This window comes from Morone saxatilis, unplaced genomic scaffold, assembly GCF_004916995.1.
Source record: "Morone saxatilis isolate NCDOM2014 unplaced genomic scaffold, NCSU_SB_2.0 Contig21, whole genome shotgun sequence".
NCBI lineage: Eukaryota > Metazoa > Chordata > Actinopteri > Moronidae > Morone > Morone saxatilis.
Genome location: NW_023339774.1, coordinates 9894638 through 9920018, shown reverse-complemented (window position 1 = coordinate 9920018; position 25381 = coordinate 9894638). Strand labels below are relative to the sequence as shown.

Genomic DNA, 25381 nt, shown 5'->3' with positions numbered 1-25381 from the left:
ACAAGAACTCCGGGGAAGAAGTGAAGTTAGTAACATGCATTAATGGGACATGAATGAGTGCAGAAAGAGAGAGAGAGGAAGAGAGGAGCTCAGTGCACCATGGGAAATCCCCCGATACAATGCATCATAGGTTTTAATATCTTAATCTACAAATAACTAGTAAAGTTACAGCTGTCAAATAAGTGTAGTGGAGTAAAAATATTATATATATAGTACAATATTTTCCTTTGAAATGTAGTGGAGAAGAAGCATTAGCAGTATATACTTAAAGTATATATATAAAGTAGCATATATTTGAAATAATCAACTAAGTTAAAATAAAAGCACTTCAGCATTTTTAACCCACAGTTTTGAGTAACTGTACTGATCAGCCACTGTCATTTTAATATAAGATTAGCTTATAACAATAATTATAGCACATATACTGCGCTACTGACATAAAGTCTGACTCCTTTCCTGAAACTGTTGCGCAAACACTGGAGACCTTTGTTAGGAGATGCTTTCCTTTGCTGCTGTAAACAGGAAGACTGGACGTGCCTAGTCGGTTCCTGATTGGACAAGTGCTTTAAAACGGTACCATGGCAACCGCAGACATAAAAAACTCGATTGGTTTACGTAGAAAAGTGGGCGGAGCTAAGTACGTGACAGCGTACAGAAAACTTTGTTAGCTGCCTGCTAACTTTGCTGCACCGACTGTTTTTGCAATGTTACTGGCTTGAAGCAGCACAAACCGCCGAAAAGTAAGACTAATCTTTTCTGTTTTCTCACAAAGGCTGATGTGGAATCTTTAACTACTGGCAAAAGACGGCTAACGTTAGTCAGCCAGCTGCTAGCTAGTGTTGTTTTAGCTAGCATCAAGCTATAGCTAACGCTGAGGCTGTATTGATCAGTCACTTTAAATCATCCGTCACTTACTTTGTTGCTGGCTTATTACACTAGCTCGTCGTTTACTTGTTAACACGAAGCCAGAGGGCGAGGGGTAAAAGGCGAAACATGCTGATAAATCACAAATCCACGTTCCTCTTTTGATAGTTTCCCCTTTTTCCAACAACCTGCGACCCCTTCATGCTATTAAAGCTCTTCACACACACACACACACACACCCCACTACTGTTCCTGTGCGGTTCTAAGTACCGCCAGCTGGTTCGCAGGCGTAGCATTCATTAGCACTCTTGTCTTACAGGATGGCGTGCGAAGGAGGGGATGATGGAGACTTCTGCAAATGGAGCAGTCTGGTAAGCACCGCTATTTCTTTTTCAAACGCATGTGAAACAAATGCATAGCGGTGGCAGTGGAAAGCTGTTGGTGAGGAACTCTGCTAACCTTACTTGTGTTTGTAGGAGGTTCTGGTGAACAGCAAAAATGAATTTGGAGCACGAGTGCAACAGTTTTTGGAGGAGAGGATGCAGACCACCATGGTAAGAAGTAACAATTCATTGACAGCCAATGCTTTTTATTAAGCAGGGAAAGCCTTGCCCTGCACACAGTGTTATGCACCAGGTTATGTGGTTTTGGGCTGGTTGTGGTCATTTACTTTTTGTACCAATTGGGCGGTTCCTACCGATGAAAGTAATCCAATATATTGGCCGCATACTATGACTTTATTTAGTCTCCTTTCCAGTCTGAACACACTAAATACTCAAAACCTGCTCAAAATCAGCATGTAGTATTTAACTGGAGCACAACTTTGGACTTTGAAGGATGATGTTTCTGAACCGGCAGCCATACTGCCCTTTGCTGTGGACAACTACACTGCAGTGCCTTTATGTGACCATACTTTTGTCGCAATGCTCTTGTCTGTCTTCTAGCTCACAGGTGTGCTTATTGGAGCTGCGGTCGCCGTCTCACTTATTGGGATTGTGGTGCTCTTTCTGTATAGGAGATTCAAGCTTGCTCGTGAGTCACCCTTCCTGAACTTCATACTTATTCTAATGCTGTAACACATATTTTTTTTTTTTTGTGTAGGTCTAATGATAAGGTTTTGTTTTGAATGTTCTTCAGAATGTGGTCTTAACATTATATGCATCTTGTTTTTGGATTCTATGAAAAGGTGGACACCAGCCCGGTGTACCTCACTACCGCTTCAGAAAACGAGATAAAGTGCTCTTCTATGGAAGGAAGATAATGCGAAAGGTTTTTTCTATTACTTTCATTTCTGTGTCACACTTGTACACAAACATTCACATTCAGGTAGATTCATTTCAGTATTATAAATAAGGTAAATAAGCAAAAAAAATTATGCTGTGTAACATTAAATTTCTACATTTTCCTTTCCATAACCACTAATGCTCCAGTCATTGTAACGCCCTCTGATATAGTTAGACGGAAGATTACTTGCATGCATTTAGCTTAGTAGTGAATGCAGGTCCTCTACCTGTTTCTATTAATTAGGTCTACACCTGAGTCTGCACACAAAACATATTGCAGTAAACAACAACAAACTTAAAAATCTTGAATATGTTTGTTTTCTTAGGTCCAGACGCTGTCTGCGATTCCTCCCCCCAACTCTACCTCAGTATCAAAGCAACCGCAGCGCATTCGCAAAAGAACCAAAGTTCTAAGCATAGCTCGCAAGTATGCTTCATTAATACATTTTAAAATGTTATTTGTCTGTGTGCAAGTGAAACCTTGAAAACAATTCTTCTGCCTTGTTTTTGTGCCCATCAACAGAATCCTGAGGATCCGTAAAGATCCTCCCACCCTGCAGCCCAAGGAACCTCCTCCCTCCCTGCTGGAGGCTGACCTAACAGAGTTTGATGTGCAGAGCTCAAACCTGCCCTCCGAGGTTCTCTACATGCTAAAGAATGTCAGGTAGACAAATGTCCAACTTTCCCTACAGATTTTGCCTCTCCCATTGTTCCTCCCTTTTGTTTCATTATGTTCTGCTACTTATTGTAGGGTCTTGGGTCACTTTGAGAAGCCTCTGTTCCTAGAGCTGTGCCGACACATGGTGTTTATCGAGCTGCAGGAGGGTGAAGGTCTGTTCAGGCCTGGAGATGATGACGATAGCATCTACGTGGTCCAGGATGGACGCCTTGAGCTCTGCATCCAAGAGAATGTATGTAGATAGCATTTTTGGTTTTCAGAGAATTTTGTCATATAGTGCTTCTTGTGCCCTTTAACATTTTATTAGTAACTCACCCATCATATTACACGCAGCCATTTGATCAATTGTTAATAAGCAAACATCTCAAATAGAGTAGCATTAAAATTGTATCTACAAGTCTCTTGTTTTTATTCTGGCAAAGTAAGTCAGTAGGACTGAGATGTGTTTAATAACTGTAACAAACATGAATCCCAGTGCTGTTTTTGATCCATTATGCTAAAACTAGGACAGGTTATCAGTAATGGTGCCTCTGATCATTAACGCTTGTGAAATTTCATCTTAATGAAGTATGAAGCAAGGGCATATGCACACTTTACTCGATGTAATGACTGTTTTATTGTCCTCTACCTTACAATGCGCATGTGCATAGCTCATGGAAAAAAACAGGAGAGGGCAGTAACGCCACATTAATCAAGATGGAGTCTGCTATTTAACAACACAAGGAGTAGAATAAAAATGATGGCTCTGTATATACACCTGTATTTAAATGTGTATTGTTGTCTGCTGCTGCCTTCTGTCAATTTGTACAAGTTATGACTGCCATCCCATTGCATAGTTTAGTTACTTTACTTTATGATTCTTTACAGTTAAGTTTGAATTAAGACTGTGTTGTTGGTAATTTCTTATCTTCCTGTTTCCTGTAGGATGGTACAGAACCAGTGGTGAAGGACGTGCACCCGGGGGACAGCGTCCACAGCCTGCTTAGTATTCTGGACATTATCACTGTGAGCTCCTTATATCTCCTTCGTCTGCACATCAGACTAACTTCCCTGCCTCCTCTTTTGTCCTTTTTGTCTCAGTTCTCTTTCTCCTCTCCATTTATATTTCCACCCATGCTTCTCTTATTTAAAAGGCAATTCTTGACTTCCTGTCCAGTTCAATTTGTATATCTATTATCTTGGTGTTCCAAGTAATTAATATAGGTATTTTGTGTTTTGTTTCTATTTCCTATCCTGTCTTGTCCATCTAGTTAAAACTCTGACAATTCAGCAAAATCAACAAATCAAAGCTTGGAAAAACTTGTAGTACATAGAAACTTTGATCAGTAATCCAAACATGAAAGTTGATGTTTACAGTTAACAGGTTTTAAAATGCAGTAAGCACCAAGTACAAGTTCATATAATAAAACTGAGAGGTGAAAAGGCTCTTGGTCCAATTGATTATTCCATGGACACTTCTAATTAGGTGGCTGTCAACACTGAAGTCAAAGATGTATATGAGTATTAGTGACCGCCCCTCTGTCTTTACTTAATTCTTTCCTTTTCTGAACTGCTTTGTCCTGACTTTGCCAGGGTTACCCAGCGCCATACAAGACAGTTTTGGCACGGGCTGCAACTCGCTCCACCATCTTGCGTTTACCTGCATCGGCCTTTGAGTCTGTGTTTAAGAAATACCCAGAGACGCTGGTTCGCGTCATTCAGGTAACAGACTGTCTTAACAGTAAATGTACGGTATCTCGTGAACCGGGGCCATCATTATAAAATAAAATTTTAAAATAATTTGGGTGTAACTACAATGTGTTGCGTTATATGTTCTGCTCTGTTTATCTCGGTGTATAATTTTGTGTGTGTTGCAGATAATCATGGTGCGCCTCCAAAGAGTCACCTTCCTGGCATTACATAACTATCTGGGTCTAACAACTGAGCTCTTCAATCCGGTAGGAGGGGAATTAATTAGTGCACACATATTTGTCTGTATACACACACAGTCACACAGAGAGGCCCTCATTGAATACCTAAGCACCACTGCTTATGAGTTTGTACACAAACAAGCACAGAAAGACACATACACACACTCCGTCTCGCACATGCAAGCTAATTTCACACAACATTAAGCACGGTATCATAACTCGGTCCTTCATAAAGCTCAGTTGAAATGAATGAGAGTGATTATACCCCTCCACAGAAAGGGTGGGCAGGGCAGTAACCTTTAACCCTTTTTTGCCTCTGACTTTACAATAATCAAAAAGACTCCTGAATTTTGTCTTTTTTGGGAAGAAATATGTGAAAGGTAATTCATTTTGCCAATTTGTAAAGGCTTAGTAAAAATATAGTGTCCCACACTGGATATTTTTTTTCTTTTCAAATCTATTATGATTATATAATGTAAGTTACATAATTAAATAATTAATAGTTACTCACTACTGTAGTCGTGACTGACTAAAATGTGGACTGTTACCTGATCTGTTTTGTTGCCTAATTGACAGGAGAGTCAGGTGGTGCCTTTGTCCAATATAAACAGTGTGATGGCAGAGACGAATTCTGCGAAGACGACTCGCCGTTTGCATTTCCAGGACGAATTACCCGCTGGGCCCACGGAGAGTCCCACTGAGACAGGTCACGCACTCGCACACACGTTATTCTAAACACACACACATTTAAAATATTGCACTGTGTTGTGCTAAGACTGAACCAGTGCTGACACTTCACTTTACAATAAACAGATGGTGCGAAGGATAGCCCTTCAAGCAGCTACAGGAAGCAGCGATCCATCTCGATGCCCACCGACTGTGCAGGTAGGTCTTGGACATAAGCGATCACCAAATGGCATATGTCGGTATTAATTTCCTGCACAGACGTATCGCATTCACTGATCTGAAAGCAAGGACACACACACACACACCCACACATATACTTCAGCTCATATTCCTTCTCCTTTGTCCTGATTTGTAGGTAATGACCTGAACATGGCTTGTGAACGAGCTCGAGTCACGATAGATGAGGCTCCATCCAGTCCCGTTACTCACAAAGTAAGTCTCTCCTTTACACTGAATCAGAATTTAAGTTGTCTAAATGGGACACCATATCCCAGCATACACTGCATCCTACACTGCTATGCTTATATTGTTCTTCCTAATAAGTCTCTCTCTTATGCCTGTGTTTGTAGTCCAGTCTGAAGAAGAGTGTGACTATGCAGCACACACCATCTGAAGTGTTTCACTACACAGACAGCGGGGGGCACTCTGATGCCATCTACCTCAGTAAGAGCAGCACAATCTTCCAGGCTGCTAAGAAGGACCTGCTGGGAATCATCCAGCTGCAGGTGAACATCAGCTCGTATAAATATTTTAGGGGTTCATAAATAGCATGTAAAAATTCATGTTTTTGGATATATTACGGTGGTAGGCCTTATACATTGGGAGAGTATCACAAAAGACGCTATTATATTATTCTGAATATATTTTGGTCGAACATTTTCTTTTTCTGCTGTAGGACCCCAGTCTACTCGAAGGCAGAGTGACCCTCCATCAAGTCAAAGCTGGTTCTGTGGTGGCTCGTCAGGGAGACCAGGTTAGAACAGCTTACAAAGCAGTTTCATGACACTGAAGATTTAATGGAGGCCTTTTTCCATTTTGGCTCTTGTCCTTTGTCACCCCTGTAGCAGTGTAGAGACATTGTAGGGACAAATGTACATGACCAGGTTCACTGGTTGAAGCTTGGGTCTTTTATGTGCTAAACTTGTTTACTTGCATCAACAAGAACATTTTAACTGCGTTCACTTATGGTATTTCAGCACAGTACTTCTTGTTCGAATGCCTGTCCTCAACCTTTTTGAGGTAGAGCAGGTCGTCCACTAATCAGAAGGTTGACGGTTCAGTCCCTGGCTTTTCCCGCTTCATGTCGAGGTGTCCTTGAGCTAGATACTGAACTCCAAATTGCTCCAGATTCTGTGCAATGGTGTATGAATATGAATGAGTTTGTGATGGCCTTTGCCATCACTGTACAAATGTGTGTCATTGGGTGAATATGGCATGTATAAAGCACTTTGGGTGGTTGGAAGACTAGAAAGGCACAATATAAAAGTACAGTCCATTTACCTTTTTTATGTTTAATTTGGCTGCAACAAATGTGACCATCAGCCACTCACAAAGGACAAAGGCCTAAACCAAGCTACCCAAAAAAAATCAAATAAGATTTTAATCTTTTCTTTTCAAGCTTAAGGCAGTTTGGTCCGCTCAGCTGCGCACATTTTTGATGACTTGAAATATCTTGCAAGACTTTGTGTCATTTGCAAACCAATTATTTTTGTCTCAACTTACATGCTCAAATGATAATTTCTTGTCTCTCCATATAATTTTACATTGATAAAAGTATCAGTATCAATATCAAGATGATGATGCTCACGGTTCTCGTATCTAAATGAGATGAAATTATGCCGCATTAAATACCACAAAAAAAGATTTTATTTAACTCAAGATAAAGAAGAGTTAACATTTTTACCATGTTGTTTGTTAAAAGTCCTAACATATCAACGATGAACTAATGCTATGATAATTAACTTTGTGTCCCATAGCACACCAGAATGTTGACATTCACCTTCAGACTGTAAAATCTGTGCTCTTGTCTCTTCTCCCTCCTCTCGGTTTTTTTAGGAGGTGAGCATACAGTTTGTGATTTCTGGCCTCCTCCATGTTTACCAGCGGATGATTGACCGTGAAGAGGAGACGCGTCTGTTTGTGACACACCCTGGAGAGCTTGTCGGTCAACTTGCTGTCTTGACCGGAGAGCCCCTCATATTCACAGTTCGAGCCCAGCGAGACTGCAGCTTCCTCTCCATTTCCAAAACCCACTTCTATGAGTTAGTCACACCGACACACCCGCACACACCCTTTCATGCAGAAATATGTACTCAATATATGAAGTCTATTCTATACTGCCTTCCAAAGGCCAGAGAGCAATAACTAAAGATACAACGAGGTTTGAAGGCTCTTAGCCAAACTATATTGCAAATATACAAGTTGTAAACCCTTCATTGTATGCCTCTTTATGCTGATTATTTATAACTGTCACAGACCATACATAAAATCTAAACAGCATTAAAATAAACTGTGGTCTGTTTGGACCATCTAAAGGCTGCTAGGAAAACAAAATGTGTCGTCTTTAGCTTTCTTGTTCATTTTAATAAGGAGATAATAAATAAAAGAATGTGATGTGAATGTGAAGGTTGTCCAACTACATGAAATCAAGTGAATTCAACAAGAGTCAGAGGCTACTCTGCTAAGCTAGGCTAGTTGACTTTTAGCTAGTTTGCTTTTGACAGGACTAGTTAATTTTATTCCCTCTTCGGGGGCTCTAAATTAGTAAAGTATCTACTGTTCACTGCGGTTTGATTTTTTTTTTTATGTTTCCCTATGTTTAAATGCTGTTTTTTTTCCTATAAAATTACACATTTCTATAGTAAGATATTTTATGAATATATGACAATTTTTTGGCCAAATACGTAGTTCACGAGTTTCGCCTTTGTAGGGCAGTGTAGACAAAAAAAAAACAACAAACAAATGTTGAGCAATGAGAATGATTTGTTAGTTTTCTTTTACTTTCTATTTCTGTTATTTATGTCTATTCCTGTCTATTTTAGGATAATGCGTGTGGAGCCAAAGGTCGTGCTGAATGTGGCTCACACTGTGGTGAGGAGGATGTCGTCTTTTGTCCGACAGATAGACTTTGCTCTCGACTGGATGGCCGTGGAAGCTGGCAGGGCTGTCTACAGGTATTCTACTAATCACCTTTTATATATCTTGGAAAAATGTGATTATTAAAAATAGATTCTACAAGCTTGCTGCATATTTGCAGTAAATAGAAGTTATCTGTATATTTTCAGGCAGGGAGAGAAATCAGACAGTACTTTCATAGTGCTGAGTGGTCGACTGCGTTCTGTAATCATGAAGGAGGATGGCAAGAAGGAGCTGATAGGAGAGTACGGGCGCGGTGACCTGATTGGAGTGGTAAGGAACATGATGGCGAGGGGGGATGACAGATGGTGGATAGTAGATGAAAAACTATGAATGTGTGCACCGTGTGAAGATTTCTTTCACTCACTAGTATGCTCATAAATATTAATGACTGTATATCAGGATAAACGAATTTTCTCCAAAGTCTGTCACAAATTGGTTGATTTAAATATGCATGAGGAAAAGAGTTTGTTATTAACAGAAGTTAATCATCACAATCATAGCATATTCATTGTCAGTATGCACAGTTAAAACAGGGGCTGCCAGTATGCATTACCATGAGACTACAACTAAAACAAACCTCAACTAACTACATCTTATGAATCTTAAGGGGGAAAAAGTAACAAAACAGCCAGCTGAAATTGAATTTAAATATAAATAATCAATATATCATTTGAATTTGTATTATCTTTATATCTAAAGAGGGGGAAAACATCAACAACTCCCAATTAAATGTAACCCATAAATGTAACCTTTTATTGTTTCAATTTAGACCTTACTTTACCTTTTTCTCAGGCTCTAAACACACAAGAATTTTATATTGAGTATCTGTTAAACTCTCCAGCATATCAGTACATTTACCAAGAAGACAACACTTGTTAACGTATTTCCCGGTGTTGTCCCTCGTGGGTTAACGTTGAAAAATAAACTAATGCGAGGACTGTTTTCTGACTTTTCATTTTGATAAAGTATATAAAGCAAAGTCACTTTGTTACACTTCACTCACTTCCCCATTGGCTGGTGGTGAGGCTGTTCTCTGCCATGATGCTTCTAATAATACCTGGGTTGATGGATGCTATGGTTACTGTTACCTGGAGGAGGGAAACTGTCGTCGCAGAGTCTGTGAGGGTGGGGATAAGATTGTTATGGCTAACATTCAGAGACATATTTAGCACGGCTGTGTTGACGTCAACTCTGGATGATGAAATCTTATTTATAGCTCTTTTTCATAAAAAAAAAAAAAAAAAGTTTTAAGTTAACTCTGAAATTCTTTGAAGTAACAATACAATGCTCTTCATTCACTTTAATGACATACATTTTTCTGTAAAGTATCTATCTTGAAGTGAAGATTTATTTGGTAGTACATTATGTTATGTGTTGTAATGTTCAGGAATGACTGGGGCTTCTTTTTACTTTTTATGGACCGTTTTTTGTGATGTGTCCTTGGTTTCTCTGCAGGTGGAGGCCCTGACCCATCAGAACAGAGCCACCACAGTGCACGCTGTACGAGACTCTGAGCTGGCCAACCTACCACAGGGAGCTCTCAGCTCCATCAAGAGGAAGTACCCACAGGTTTGGTGAACTGATGTCAAAACACAATTCATTTTTTTGTAGACGGAGCATATGCGTGTAGTGATTTCCAAAAGGTCAGCTTTAAAAAAGAGTTGATTGAACCTAGCCCCTGACAATGAGCATTTGATTAATTGATGAACTGGACAATAATATGGGTAAAGGTTCCCAAAAGTATTCCTTTTTACTTTTCTTAAAATTTTAATACAGATGAAGCATTGCTATGTACACGGTATCTGTCTGATGAGTAACACAGTCACTTTATAAACATGTTTGCGCCTCTCAGGTTGTCACCAGGTTGATCCACCTTCTAGGACAGAAGATCCTCCAGCAGGTCAACGGTCCTCTCACAGGTGTGTGCGTCTATATGTGCATCTCCCTGGCCTGCAGGGTTCTCCCACTGGTGTTGGTGTTTGTCTCAACTTACTGTTTAAGTGGAGGTTTACTAATATGTACTAATACTAATATTTACCATGTCCCCAGCTCGCAGTTTGGCCCTCCATACACCTGGCAGTAAGTGGGATGTGGGAAACCCAGCCTCCAACCTCTCCACTGTGACAGTCCTGCCTGTATCGGAAGAGGTACCTCTCACTGCCTTTACCCTGGAGCTGCAGCATGCACTCATTGCAATAGGTAAGAAAAAAGGAGCTCAAATTTACCTCGTGTAGGTTTTACTGTCAACCTCCACACAGACGTCAGAGCTCTGATCCTGGTTGGTCTTTATAAACATCTGGTCACCTTACAGCTATAACAGGCATGGACACAAACTGGCGTGTGATTTGTCTGGTTGTCTTGTATTAGGTACTCCTTGCTATGATTTGACTTCTCTGGCTCTTCCCTTGTAGATTCATTTTAGATGTCTTGTTTACTCCAGTCTTAAATCTGGGACGGTATTCTCAGGACAGTTCCTCTGTGTGTGCTTTGGGTCAAATAAGATAACCAGAGTCAATTCATATCGAATAAATGAAATTAGGTTCTCATTACAACAAAAGCATTTAAGGCTTTAGGGAGTGACAGTAAGAGGGGCGAGAGACCTGGCTTATGTGTGTTTTTAGATTTGTTTTATTGTAATATTTTGATTAAAAGCACTTCACCAATAGCAAAGTGGTGCATGTTTGACTTAAAAAGATCTGATCTGATTAAAGGTCTCCCTAGAGTAATCAAGGAAGTTACATTGAGAGTACTTACTTTGTATTCATTTTTAAGAAACTATGATTTTTTTTCTTAAAACTGCAGATAAAAGTAGCAGCACCTTAAGATATGTCACCTGTCTTGTCTGATCAAGTTCTTCAACCAGACATATTAACTGAAGTTTCACACACAGGCCCCACTCTTCTGCTGACCAGTGATGTTATCAAACAGCGACTTGGAGCTGCAGCACTAGACAGGTATGTTTTGTGACAGACTCAAAATTTGCACCCCTAAGTAAAATCATAGTCTTAAACCTTCCATCACCTAATCTTTCCCATTGTCATACCACTGGTTGGTCTTTATAAGTTTTTCTTGCCGTCTTTCTGACTCGCTCATTAAATTCAGTTCAAGTATGCTTTCTTGGCACAGCAAGAAAAATGGATCTACTGTGTGCTGCCAGCTAGGCAATTCCGCCTGTCATTAATGGACTCTTTTCTTCCTCAGTGTCCACGAGTACCGTCTGTCCAGCTGGCTGGGCCAACAGGAAGACATCCATCGCATAGTTCTTTACCAGACGGACTACACACTGACCCCATGGACACAGCGGTGCATCCGCCAGGCTGACTGCATTATTATCGTGGGACTAGGAGAGCAGGACCCTGCCGTTGGGGAGGTGAGAATTATTTGTTTGTTCTATGAAACCTGAATAAAATGGTGAAGGGGCCGACTTTTACTTTTGCTCTACCAACTGTAGCTCCCAAATGCTCCACTATGTTCACCAGATAGTCACCAACTTTGTCTGTCGGCTGTGTGTTGCTGAGCAGGTAGTGTACAGTGGGTTTTTTAGAGCTTTTTCTCTAAAAATAACTGCTTGCTGAGGCTGAAAATGACACTCTGAGAGTGGTGAGAGGGTATTAGAACAGTGAAGTTAAGAGCTGTACAGCTAAGCAATGACGTGACACTCACTCAGATTCAGGTCATTATTCTAAACAAGTGACCCCTCACCTCTTTTTTTGTTGTTATCGATTAATCCCATGAAAAGACCAAAAACTAACAATGCATTAGTCTGATTCTCAGTCATTGGCGCTTCACCTCAAATTACTTTAAAACCAGTAAAGAATAAATTATTTCACTTTTAAAACCTCTGTACAACCTATGGCATTCACAACTGCAGCATTTTAGTCATTAATTACTTGACTAGTTGATTAACGATCGGAGATGTATCCGTTTTTTCAATAACAATCAATTCTTGTCAAAAAGGTCTCAGATTGTCACTGCTTTATTACATTTATTTGTACAAACAGTGCTTGACTGACATCTTCCTCACTCTTCCGTTGTTGTGTTTTTGTACCTATTAGGGCAGGGCAGGACATCATCATGTAATTCCCAGCATAGCTTCACCCAGCTTCTACCTTACTAGAGGTCTAATCTAATCACCTGTGTGGTTGTCGGAGCCTTTAATTTAATTTCCTTCCCTAAAACAGTTGGGGAATGTAGTGTTAAAGCCAATGTTACTCAAACAGGAGTAATTATTGTATTTGTTGGGGAATATTTACAGTGGCAGATTTGGTGTGCTAGTATAGAGTATTTACTGCAGCAGGATGGTGTAGTAAATACTCAGGGTTGATTCAAAATAAACTGCAGTGCCCATGTTCCTGGAGGTGAAGGAACATGTCACCCAGAGCAACGGTGTGGCTCACTGATGTGTTTGTAATTTTTGTAAGGTCTATTGCACAGAAAAATAAACTCTATCAGTCTTCGGATACACATAATAATAATTATTGTTAGCAGGATCAATTCATTGTTAGTTTTGGTCTTAATGTGGGATTTCTTGACTGTAAGAACAACGCTAGACTTATCCTTTTACTACTCTTAAACAATGTTGTTGATAAATGTCTTTGTCGACTAACCTGCCCAGCACTAGATTGTTGTCTGGAACTGAAAACCTGAACCTCTTGTAAGGCTGGAGGCAAATAAACACATCATGGGTTATTGGTCCGTGTTACATTTGACCAGATTGAACTGGTAGGATTTTTCTCTCCTGAGAAATCATCACACCAGTTATTATTATTATTAACACAGGTCTTGTTCGGTCTGCAAATGTGTCATCAGGCAAAGATCTTGGTAGTGTGTGATTTGATATTACGGTCCGTGCTGATCATTATGCTCCTGAGTCATGGTCATACGCAGTGGTTTTACCAACTTAATGGTCACACGGGCTGTGAAAGGTTTGTATTTGACCCTTGGGCATATAGCAGAAATGAGCAAAAAGGTGGATGGATGTTGTGAAAGAGGGGAGGGGTTGGAAAGAAAGGAGGTGTTCGTCCAGCTTATGAAGGAAAGGTAATTGGCTTCAAAGGGGAAAATAGGCACAGAGAAAAGTAAGGAATGTATCCCCGTTTAACAGGAGATGGTGGGAGAAATGATCAATATTTGCTCAGCCTCAGAATGAGTCATAGCTCTGGGTTGATTTCATCTTTCAGGGCACACACGCACACAAACACCCTCTCACCTTGCACGCACACTAAACAGAGGGCCTGTTGACTAGGTGGCAGATCTGACCTTCCTCTCAGACTTTTTAGGGTTTTTTTAAGACTGCTAATTCAGGAGTGTCCTATAATAAACCTGCCTCAGCCAGGATAAATATAATATTAAAAAGGAAAATGTAATAAAACATTTATTTCTCAGATAACCTTCCCATTCTGCTTTTATCGCTCAACCTGCTACCCAAAATTTGCTAATATAATGAATAATTACAGTCGATGTTTTCACATATAGTGGTATATTTCAAAATAAGACTCTGAAAACACATTATTCCCAATCAAAAACATGAAATTGCAATCTTCACATACTGTATCTGCACACGTGCTGGTATTGTGCTCACTAGTAGTCACGAGTTTGCAGTGTTTTTCTGGGCTAGCATTCAAACTTCTGTGTAAGCACATAGAAGAAAAAGGGAAGAATGAAATGTTCTAAAACATCTGTGCTCTATGTCCTCTAGCTGGAGCGTATGTTGGAAGGAAGTGCAGTGCGTGCCCAGAAGCAGCTGGTGCTGTTGCACAGAGAAGACGGCCCCCCGCCCAAAGGAACTGTGGACTGGCTTAACATGCGAAGCTGGATCTCCCGACACCTCCACCTCTCCTGTCCCCGAAGGGTCTTCTCTAAGAGGAGCCTGCCCAAACTGGTAGGACTGTTGTTCTCCTCTCCTCTCTCCTCGTCGCCTCCTCTCTCCTCCCCCACCCGTTTCTCTCTCTCCTCCTCTCCTCCTCTCAAATCCTCTGTCTCCTCTCCTCTTCCGTTCCTCCCCCCCCCCCTCCCCGTCCCTTCCCCGCCTGAGGTTGGGTAGAGATGATTGGAGAAGGGTGTTCTGAAGAGATGGGCAGGAGGAGGGTTGGAGGGGGTTGGAAAGCTGGGTCGGGGTTTGTGCGAGAGATAGGTAGGAGCGTTCATTTTTCACATTAGTGGGAAGAAGGACAGGTAGTGGGCGCTGGCGGGTGTGTGTTCTGGGGGCGGCGCGTTACTGCGTGGGTTGGATGTGAGGTTGAGGGGTTGGGATGCGTCTTTGTTGGGGCGGGGGTTGCGGGTGGAGCGGGGGGCGGTAGTCAAGGAACGCCTAGGACATTTGTCGGGAAAAATTGCGAGCACAGCGCCCCCCATTCTCAATCTCAGGTCTCTCTCTCTCTCCCTATCTCTCTCTCTCTCTCTCTCTCTCTCTCCTTCTCTCTCTCTCGTCCTTCCTTCCTTTCCTTCCTCTTCCTTCCTTCTTCCTTCCTTCCTTCCCTTCCTTCCTTCCTTCCTTCCTTTGTGCCTTCTGGCTGTTCTCTTAGCCTCTCCATTGAGTATCTTTCTCATAATTTTTATTCCTCTCCATTCAAGGTCCTTCTCCAGTCCCTGTCGATCAACACTCATTCCCCTTTTTCCCCCACCATTATTGAGTTGTATCAAACGTGTTTTTAGAAGCCAGCAGAACCGCCACTGCGCTTCTCCCTGGCTCCGAGTCCTCACCGTGCAATGCATATTGCATTAATCCTAGGGAAGGAGGGCTAGGTACGCCGCCCCAGCACAACTGTCTTCACCATCAAAGTCATGGCATAGTGTACTATCATCAAGGACATCAACTTTTATATATATTTAAAAAAAGAACATAGTATTTGTGGTTAAAAAGTAAAATTTCTCCATCCTTGTGTACAGGGGCTGTTCCCAGGTGGGGGTAATGCGAGCCATCTGTGAGTCCGGTATTCCAGTGGACCTCATTGGTGGCACCTCTATCGGTTCCCTGATGGGGGCACTTTATGCTGAGGACCGCAGCTACAGCCGCATGAGGATGAGGGCCAAAGAATGGGCAATGGTGAGAGTCAAAATAACATTAGTGTTGTAATAAAGCCAAATATTAGTATTAGTCAATATTTTAATCTCAAATCTATCAAATAGGTTTTTTGAATTTTATCCCATACATTAATACTTATAGCTCCCTGTACACGGCTTATAGAAATAAATTAATAATGATGCATTTTTGTTTAAAGGAAAATCTCATTGTCTATTAGGTAGTCAATCATGCCAAACATACAAATGCGAGTCTGCCCTTCTAAAGGCGACTCTTTCTAACTGCACTTTTTGGAATTTGAATGAAGTTCAGGCTTTTATTCTACTTTTCACCACTCTGTGCTGATTGTTGTAATGATAATAATAATGAAATTCATCCGTAAGTCTTTAATACCATGATCATCCATGACGGCTAATTTGAGACACCTGCAGAGCATGTGGTACGATTCGTTTTCCCATAGTGGGTGCTGTTCATTATGTTAACGTGTCTCCTCGCTTCCTTTCCTCGCGTCTCAGCTCCTACCAGCGAGGGCGTGAGAGAGAAATGCAAGAAGCGAGGACGGAGGAGCTGAAGCTGCCGTAGCGTTAGTCTTAAGCGTCGTCAGTTACTAATGACATGGTACAGCTGTATCACCTGTCAGACCGCCTGGTACGAATGTAGTTATTTAAAAACAATTCTAAAACCTTGCTGTTATCATCTAGATATGTAGATTGTTAGATATGATACATGATTATATTGTGAAATTTAAAATTGCTACTTTGTGTGATGCCACCACACTTTGCATCTCACCTTGTAAGTGTGTTCTATTATATTACCTGAATATGTATAGCTCCCTGTACACGGCTATAGAAATAAACGTTAAGAATGATTGCATTTTGTTTAGGACAAGCTATTGTCTATTAGGTAGTCAATCATGCCAAAAATACAAATAGCACTCGTGGAGGTATTTTTACATCACGACCCGCCACTTGATTAAAGCCTTCTGCATAGGATATGATCTAAGCTCCTCCTCTCTCGAAGTGCATTTAAGCTGTTGTCAGATCCTTCATGATGGCAGAGGAAGAACGATTTCCAGGTCCTGGGAGAAGAGAGGCAAGGAAGCATACGTTGGCCTAATGAAAAACACCTTGTGTGTCCAGCACCTCCTCTTCTGGCTCTGTCCTTGGTTCTGAAACCATCTAGAAGCAGGCGGCTGGGTTGCTGCTCCTTCATATCCAAATAAAAGAACCACTGTTGTAATAAAATGTTTGTCCTTGTCCAAAGAGTCAGAATAGGACGGTTTGCTCTGTTGAAATGTTGTTGTTTTTTTTATGAGGAGTGACTTTTTCAAATTACTAAAAAGAATGTGGACAGGACAAGGAGGAAGATAAGAGATAAAACTTTAATTTTGAGGGATTCATTCTGCTTTGTAACACAGGAAACAGCTTCTTTCCCCTACAGAAATGCAACATCCCTTTGACCTTTCTTTCTGCTTCTTCCCCTGTAGGAAATGACTTCAGTGTACAAAAAGGTTCTGGATTTGACGTACCCTGTCACCTCCATGTTCTCCGGTGCTGCCTTCAACTCCAGCATCAGCAATGTCTTCAAGAGCAAGCAGATTGAAGTGAGTGAAATGGGGACTACTGGAAGAGAGCACATACATGGCAATTGATTTAGTTTTAGCATATAAACATCCAGAAATGTCTGCTGGTGGTGCAGGATAAGTAAATGTATCTGTTTCGATGTAACCTTTTGTATATGCAGGACCTTTGGATACCATATTTCAATATCACTACTGACATCACTGCCTCGGCCATGAGAGTACACACTGATGGTAGGTTTCTTTTTAATTTTATTTGAAAGAATCCTTTTTTCTTGTTTGTTTAAAGAGTCAGTTCAACCAAATGACAAAAAAGAAAAAGTTTTCTTACCTGAAGTGATCTCTAGCCATGCACATAGAGATTTCTGCCACCGTTGTCCTGACTGGTGAACTGCCCCTTCTTATCAGTCTCACTGATGAGTTTAATTTTCTGTTGGTTCAGGTTGGTTGCTTGCAATTAAATACATAGTGCTTAATAGGCATAACACTAAAAAGGGTTGCCTGTTTTTTGTTTTAGGTTCTTTGTGGCGGTATGTCCGAGCCAGCATGTCTCTATCTGGGTATCTGCCTCCTCTCTGTGACCCCAAAGATGGACACCTGCTGATGGACGGAGGCTACATCAACAACCTGCCAGGTTAACTACAGTCACTGTTTTCAGTTTTAATAGTCTGGCATTCTTTATCCCGGTGCTTAATCGTGTTTTTTTTTTTTTGCAATTTTACCATCTCTGTGGGATTATTTCACAAAGCTTTCTTTTCCTGCCCCACCTTTGTCTCTTGTTTCTTCCTCTTCTCCCAGCTGATGTGGCGCGCTCCATGGGGGCCAAAGTGGTGATAGCTATTGACGTGGGCAGCCGGGATGAAACCAACCTCACTAATTATGGCGACTCCCTCTCAGGCTGGTGGCTGCTATGGAAACGCTTCAACCCCCTAGCGGAGAAAGTAAAGGTAATGGATTGATTAAAAATAAAGACACAGCAGACTGTGCAAGGATGCGTAAAAGTAAATGAGTCCTATGAATAACAATGAGGATATTTTTGCAGGTGTTTTTCAGTGATGCATATGTTCTTTTCTGCACTGTCGGGTCTTAGGTGTTGAACATGGCAGAGATTCAGACTCGGCTGGCCTATGTATGCTGTGTCAGGCAGCTGGAGTCTGTGAAGAACAGTGACTACTGTGAGTACATCAGACCTCCAATCGACAGATACCGGACTCTGGAGTTTGGCAAGTTTGATGAAATTGCTGTAAGTTTGATAAATGTGATGTTGTCCTGAGATTGTGATATTGTTTTCTTTTCAGCTGTTTATCTCTTTGTCTTAATGAGTTAAAAAATATTTCACTAACAAATATCAGACAAATTCTAATATGATAAAGGTATTTTGAATAAATTTATACTTTACATTTAATGATTTTCCCCATCAGTAGAGAAAATGATATTGATCTATGTGTTTGAAATGCAGGAGGTGGGATACCAGCACGGAAAGACTGTTTTTGACGTGTGGGGTCGCAGTGGAGTGGTGGAGAAAATGTTGAAAGACAGACACCAGGAGGACTTCCACAACACCCAAAGCAAGAACAATGTAAGGATGGAGGGAGGCAAAAACATGTGGGAATGCTGTAGAAAATATGACAGGAAGGGGAGTAAGGAGAGTTAAGAGCACTGCACATAATCACATTTTGTCTAGGTTTTGCTACCAAACTGAGTGGTGAAAAATTAGCTCACAAACACATGCCGTCCTGTTATTAAATTTTTTTAATTCCTTAGAAGTAAAAACAAACACTTACATCGACACTGATAAATCTAGCATTGAATTGTAACACATTCCTACGCAACAAATGTTAGATCTTCACTATAAATGATCTTAAATCTGATTGAACTTTCAATACACTTTTCAATACAATATCAATAAGTAGCCCTATATTGAATCTCACAAGTCATCAACAACACCCTACATTACTATATCCAATGTGAACAAACCATATACACATAATGAGCACAATAGCGAGTATTAATCCACTACAGTCAATATAGCCGTTAAACAGAATCTATCAGGAAATGATCGTTAATTCACATCGTCTTGGGATTGGTCAGTATCTGACATCTCATTTGCAGTCCATGCATTTTTAATCAACAACATTGCTCTACATATTGATTGATTTTCTCTTGTTATTGTTTCTACAGTATGTCCACATTGTGAGCCACATTTTGTTGTCAAAAGCCTTATGTTTGTAAGCCTTGGGCTGCACTGCTGTTAAAGCAATAAGATTACAACTATGCATCAGTCTGCGCCTAAAGTACAGAGAAACAGATTTACGGAACCCCAGTTGTTCCCCGGCAAGGTCAAAAAAAGACAAAGGACCTGATGAAACAAGGGAGGAGAGGGAATGATGAAGAAAGATGAGATATTTACTCCCATCTTGAGCAACGACATTAGGAAGGATGAAAGGGGGGAAATAGCAGGGTTGATATTGAAAGAAGTTGTTACAGCCCCAAAGCCACAAACTACCAAATGAGCAATTGTGGATAGAACGATGGAGCTACAGTCACAGTTGCAGATTTGAAACTGTAATCTTTAAGTCTTATAAATAAATCTTTAAAACAATAGCCATCCCACATAGACTGTTAATGAGCGCATTTCTATTTTCAGGTGCTACAGTAGGGTGCAACTCTCTGGGGAAATAATGCATCTCTTCCTGTGATGGAGTCCACATAATATGTTCAGTTGCACAAAATGCAAAACAGGGAAAGAGAAAAACTGGTGTCAGAGATCTTAAAACAAAAGGTTTCAAAATTTTGTGTGGACAAAGCTAAAACAAAATCAGGAAAATGATAGAGGTTAAGATCCAGAATAAACTCAGGAATCATTAAATGGTTAAATGTAACAGCACCAGCATGTGACACTGAAGAACTGTGTGTGTCTGTCTGTGTGTATGTGTGTGTGTCTGTATGTGTTTGTGTTTCAGGTGGTAACGTGTCCCAATGCCTCCTTCACTGACCTGGCAGAAATTGTATCCCGCATCGAGCCCGTCAAACCTCCTCTGGTGCATGGTAAAACTACTGACACACGCTCCAACACTCTCACATGTGTACCCACAGTGTCGGGGATAAGGCATGTTTTTCCGTGCTCACTCTTTTTTTTTTTGTTGTTGTTTTTGGATGGGCTTTTATTTTCCTGCAGAATACATTTTAGCAATGTTGTGTTATACTGTACACATGCAGGTTTGGACATTTGGACAATTTGCAGAGGTCCTACTTCCCATCAGTATTTGCAATGAAATAGAAATAATCAACATATTAAAATGATATTTTTAAGTGCAACCTAATACAACAACCAATGTTTCTCTCAGACATCACCATCCTTCTCAGTCTTTCTCTTCTATTTATAACCTATTTGTCATCCATCACTCATCTAACTGCCCTGTTTTTCTTTTCACAATGTTGCACATTTTTCCTTTTCTGACTCATTCACCTGCACACCCACTTTCATTTGTCACCTCTTCTGTGCACCGCATATTCCACTTATTCACCCACAATGTGCTTCTTTCCTTCCTGTCCTCTGCTCTCCCCTTCCCGCCTTTAGAGGAGTCAGACAACCACACTGACTATGAAGAGGAGGCATTGGAGAGCGCTCTATCTGACATGGAGCTATACAATCGCTATGGAGAGCACACTGAAGGGGAGGAGACTGGTGACACGGTGCGAACCACTAGATATGAGGGTGGACACGATGGGGTTTCAGCACTTCAGTAGCTTTTGCATTTTAGTCTTGTCTAAAACAAGTGTGTCAAACTGTAAATGTATACCTCTCCACATTGTAATGACTTTTAGAGTATCATCCTGGAGCCAGGCCAGTTCATGCTTTAAAAGTGATCAATAATCTCATAAAATATATTCTAAAATTAATTGGATGACACTGTAAGGGTCAGCTAATTAAACTAAAATGAAATGTTTTAGTTCTAGTTAAACGCCAAGGCCTTGGAAAGTTGTAGGGCTATGACTTTGAGTCAAAAATAAGAGGATTTTCTGTAGTTAAGACTTGATTAAGCACTGAATGTTTTCCAAATCAGACCAAAGAATTGTATATTCCAGCCTATATAGGGTGCAGTTCTACTGGAATAACTGTACTGTCTGTCTAGAAGTGTTTAAAAAAAGAATAAAACCTGCTAAGCTATAGGTAAAGTGAAGGGTCTCCTATTTAGGTTGAAAAGACTAAAACACAAAACAACTGAGACAAATGTCAGTGGTTGTTACAATGTCTCGTATATGTTGAATTAAGGTGTTGTGATCAGTTGTCAAAAGGGGGCTCAAACGTCAAGTGACATTGGTATAGAGCTAATGTCTCAGCCTGACTCTGTAAAGCTGTGTTGGTACATACATCCAAACTTGGGCTTTATGGAAAAAAAACAGGAAGGGAACAAAATGAAAGGAAATTACCAATCAGGGCCATGCATCACATTAGCCTCATAGTAGCGTTATAATTTGATAGGATGTGTAGAATATTATTCTAATAAAATGTATTTGTCCTGTAAATGTAAAAGTCCTCTTCTCTTCACCGAAAAATAACGGTATTTCTGATTCTCAGGATGAAGAGCTGGAAGGAAGACAAGCACGCCATATTACCTCACTCACCAGCAGCCACCCTCAGTCCCCCAACATCTCCGACTGCCCAACGGACATGCTGCCAAGCCATGGAGATCCGTCCAAACAGTCCATTAAGTGAAGACAGGTCTAATGAACTCTGCCCCAAACAGGTCATCACAATTTAACCTGCCTGTCTTTACCCTCCCGCCTGTCCCACATGAATCTGTTTGCCCCTGAGACTGTCAGCATGACTGTGATTACCATTTTGCCCTCCGTAACCTGGCCTCTTTAGCTGTGTGGCTGACATTACAAATGGACGGCCCCTTTAGAAAACAAAAAACAAAAGATGGAATACAGGCAGCTAGTAACACATTTACTCAGCTGCAGATCCTATGCATTCCTATTACACAAGAGCAGCTGTAAGTCCAATCCTTTCTCATATTGAGATCGTCAAGATTAGTTTCTGTTTCTCTACATGAATCACACCAATCCAGTGGAAGATAGAAGGTAGGGAAGGTGAGGAGATAGTATTTGAAATATTTATTACATGAACCCAGGTGAAAATGATAAATCTTGGTTAAAACACAGATTTGAGGACTTTCAACCAGATTTGAGATAGTTAGTCAGTTCACCTAAATTACAAAATAGCTTTTTTTTTTTCTCTGTTATCTCTACACACAGTTATATGATTTGTTTTCGACACGCCCATCTCTGAGATTTCTGCCACACACAGCATTAAAGGATTACACGAAACAATCCAAAAAGATTAAAGGGATAAGAGGGGGGGGGGGGGGGGGAATTGCACAAAACGATGTTTATTTTTCTGTCCTTTTCTTTTCAAAATACTTAAAATGAAAACAGCCCAAGAAGGCAAAATCCCTCTCTGGTTGACCTACTCACTGCTCCTTTCTGCAGTGATGCCATAACTTTTGATGAGGGGTCACAAGTAGATCTGACTTTATTTTAAGAGCCAAATAACTTATAGACACACAGTGTCGACAGTTTTCATTGGGACTCAGTTGAAAGTAGATCCAGTGCAGACAGTTGACCGTGAGGTTGTCCTGTGTATCGGTGACACTCTTTCTGATGACTGATAAGCTGAATTATTTTAATGCAGTCTCGGGCACGGATGTTTTAATACCTAAACTATGTGCATGGCTTGATACCACTAGAACAAAGAGAAATACACCTTTTGTTGCTGAGCTGAGCTAATTACAGCAAACAATTATTCATGTGGGTCATGGGCATGAGAGTATGTATTGTTGTATTAAAATCAGACCCTACCCTCGAATGTTACACACTCTATAGTCTATGTAATGATCCTCACTAACACAAGACTAATTTAAAACCAGAAAGAGAGCAAAACAAGCAGCACTCTGTGGCCATGGCTGTCAGCACAGTTTTGTTGTACCCTGTGTGCCAGGGACATGGAGGGAAGTAATGATTGCAATCCACTTCAAAGCACTACTCTCCCTCTCAGCTGACGAGACGGCCTCCACCCCCATCTGTTTTTTGGCTTGAATCTGTCACACGCAGACTGAGCAGCAGGCAGCGTGGATCTGTCGGGTGAACTCGGAAACGCCGCTCGTCCCAGTACAGTTTATGCACAGCGGCTATTTGCAGCAGCAGGGCAGTTCTTCACAGGAACATGTTGTAACACAAGTTATTTTGCCTGTCTAAACAAGTTTTTTTTTTTAATTTATTTATTTTTTTTATTTATTTTTTCCCCTCTTGTTATTTGGATCTTATTTTTCTTCTGAGACTGCAAGCACAAAAAAACTGGTTAACAATTATATATTTTCATATGTAATCCAAGAATGTGCACAAACTAAGCCCTAGAAGTCACAACAGCTGGACAATCATTCCAGACATGCAATGCAATGCACGACTAAACTAACAAATACATACATAGTTACAGAGCCTTGTTTAACATACATCTCTGTATGACACTATACAATTTCTATAGTTAACCTAATTTCAATCACAACTAGGGCTGTAACACTAACGATTCATTTCATTATCGATTAATTTCATGATTCCATTTTTCAATTAACAGATTAATGTTTTGGTGTATAAAAAGTGTGTATTGAAAAGTGTTCAAAGTGTGAAATGTGTTGCTAGCCCAAGGTGACAATTGTACTTTTTGTCTGACCAACAGTCCAAAGCCCAAAGATATTCAGTTTAATATAAAGTAATTCCAGGAAAATAAACAAATCCTCACATTTGAGAGGCTGGAACCACACCATCAAATGTGCTTGATGAACGGCCTAAACAATTAACTGATTTTTAAAGCAGTTGGTGATTAGTTTTCTGCTGTTTTCACTAATTGTTTCAGCTCTAATCGCAGCATTACCAGAGGCCTAATAATACTGCATAACAAACATCCTTTAGATTTTTATTTTTTTTAAAGCATTGTGACCGATATGTACTGAGTGGGGCATTTTTCAGTTACTTATTGGCCGATGTTAAAATTCCAACATACGTGCAATAAGCTAATATCATCGGTCCAAGTCAGTCAGACTCTAGTCATTAGAATATCAATGCAACATTTTATTATGACGATTTTCTTTCTTCTTGATATAGCACCTTGTGAGCCTCCCTATCTTAGATAACACTGGTGCCACAGTCCCTGCAGCCTTACGTTTGTAGACAGTTGGAGAAACCTTGTGATAAACACTATGTGGAGTCTGGACACAGAATGTGTGAGCAGGGCGGACATAGGAAAGCATTTTGTGTTTACCAATGAGCTAATGGTGTTTGCACTGGGTTTTTTTTTTTTTTTTGGGGTGGTTTCCAAAAACCGAGCACAATGAATTGATGTTGTCTGGCAGAATGAATGTTTCTACTTTATTAAATGGGACATGGTAATAAATGAAATGCTTATGTAATGGATGGAACTTTGCCATAAAGTTAATGTAACAAAGCCTTAGATGACCGATATGAAAAAACAACCACTAGTGCCCTCATTTGACTTTTTTATGGTTAGAGAAAAACAATGATTTGAGTTTACCAATAAGCCTGTACTGTATGACAACAGTTACTTCTCTATATTTATGTTATTGGATAAATATTGTTTTTTCATAATCAATTGTTACTAATAAACCACTGTTTGTGTATATTCTTCGTGTCTTTCATTTTTTTAAATTGCCATCTAGCTTTTTAGTTTGCTGTAGAAAAGAAGTGTCACTGTGTAGGGTTAACTTATGATTATTTTCATCTTCACGAATGTGCAATTTGTTTTCCCAGAGCTTAAGGTGGGAACCAGAAACTTTAGCTCAATAAATGACTTGAAAGATAAATTATTTGTCAAATATTGCCATTGAGTCATTGTCTGCTGGTCAAATAATTGATTAATCAACTCATTGTTTCTGTAATCTCCATTTGTAGTTTGACACTTCATAGTAGAGATGACAGCTAACAGCAGAATAAATAACTGTGCTTAGTGCTGTTACCTGCGGACGTCTCCAAAGGAGCTCATGCATTAATGACACTCACCTGAGTAAAAGATCATCATTAAGAATTAACTAATGAAGTAGTGGTTCTGCTGGGTGGCTCGATTGTTAAATATCTTTCAGTGGGACTGGAGTACCCTAGAGTCAGTTAAAATTCACCCTGCTTAAGTCTTTACCAGCTTCAAAG

At 40.3% G+C, this 25381-nt stretch overlaps 1 protein-coding gene across 1 annotated transcript; it reads left to right on the top strand.

Annotated features, from left to right (window-relative positions):
• The first annotated feature begins 617 nt into the window (after positions 1 to 617).
• Positions 618 to 24535, top strand: pnpla7a (patatin-like phospholipase domain containing 7a). Its single transcript, XM_035668299.1, has 36 exons — positions 618 to 740; positions 1184 to 1235; positions 1341 to 1418; positions 1809 to 1896; positions 2051 to 2133; positions 2474 to 2574; positions 2671 to 2811; positions 2899 to 3058; positions 3751 to 3831; positions 4399 to 4527; positions 4683 to 4763; positions 5313 to 5442; positions 5550 to 5621; positions 5779 to 5855; positions 5993 to 6148; positions 6319 to 6396; positions 7479 to 7684; positions 8465 to 8596; positions 8708 to 8831; positions 10017 to 10130; positions 10414 to 10480; positions 10611 to 10760; positions 11452 to 11515; positions 11763 to 11931; positions 14260 to 14442; positions 15135 to 15196; positions 15450 to 15606; positions 17069 to 17185; positions 17326 to 17395; positions 17679 to 17795; positions 17960 to 18108; positions 18252 to 18404; positions 18621 to 18740; positions 20125 to 20209; positions 20742 to 20857; positions 21744 to 24535. The coding sequence occupies exons 2-36, from the start codon at positions 1185 to 1187 to the stop codon at positions 21879 to 21881; spliced, it is 3999 nt and encodes a 1332-aa protein (XP_035524192.1). The 5' UTR covers positions 618 to 740; position 1184; the 3' UTR covers positions 21882 to 24535.
• The last annotated feature ends 846 nt before the right edge of the window (positions 24536 to 25381 follow it).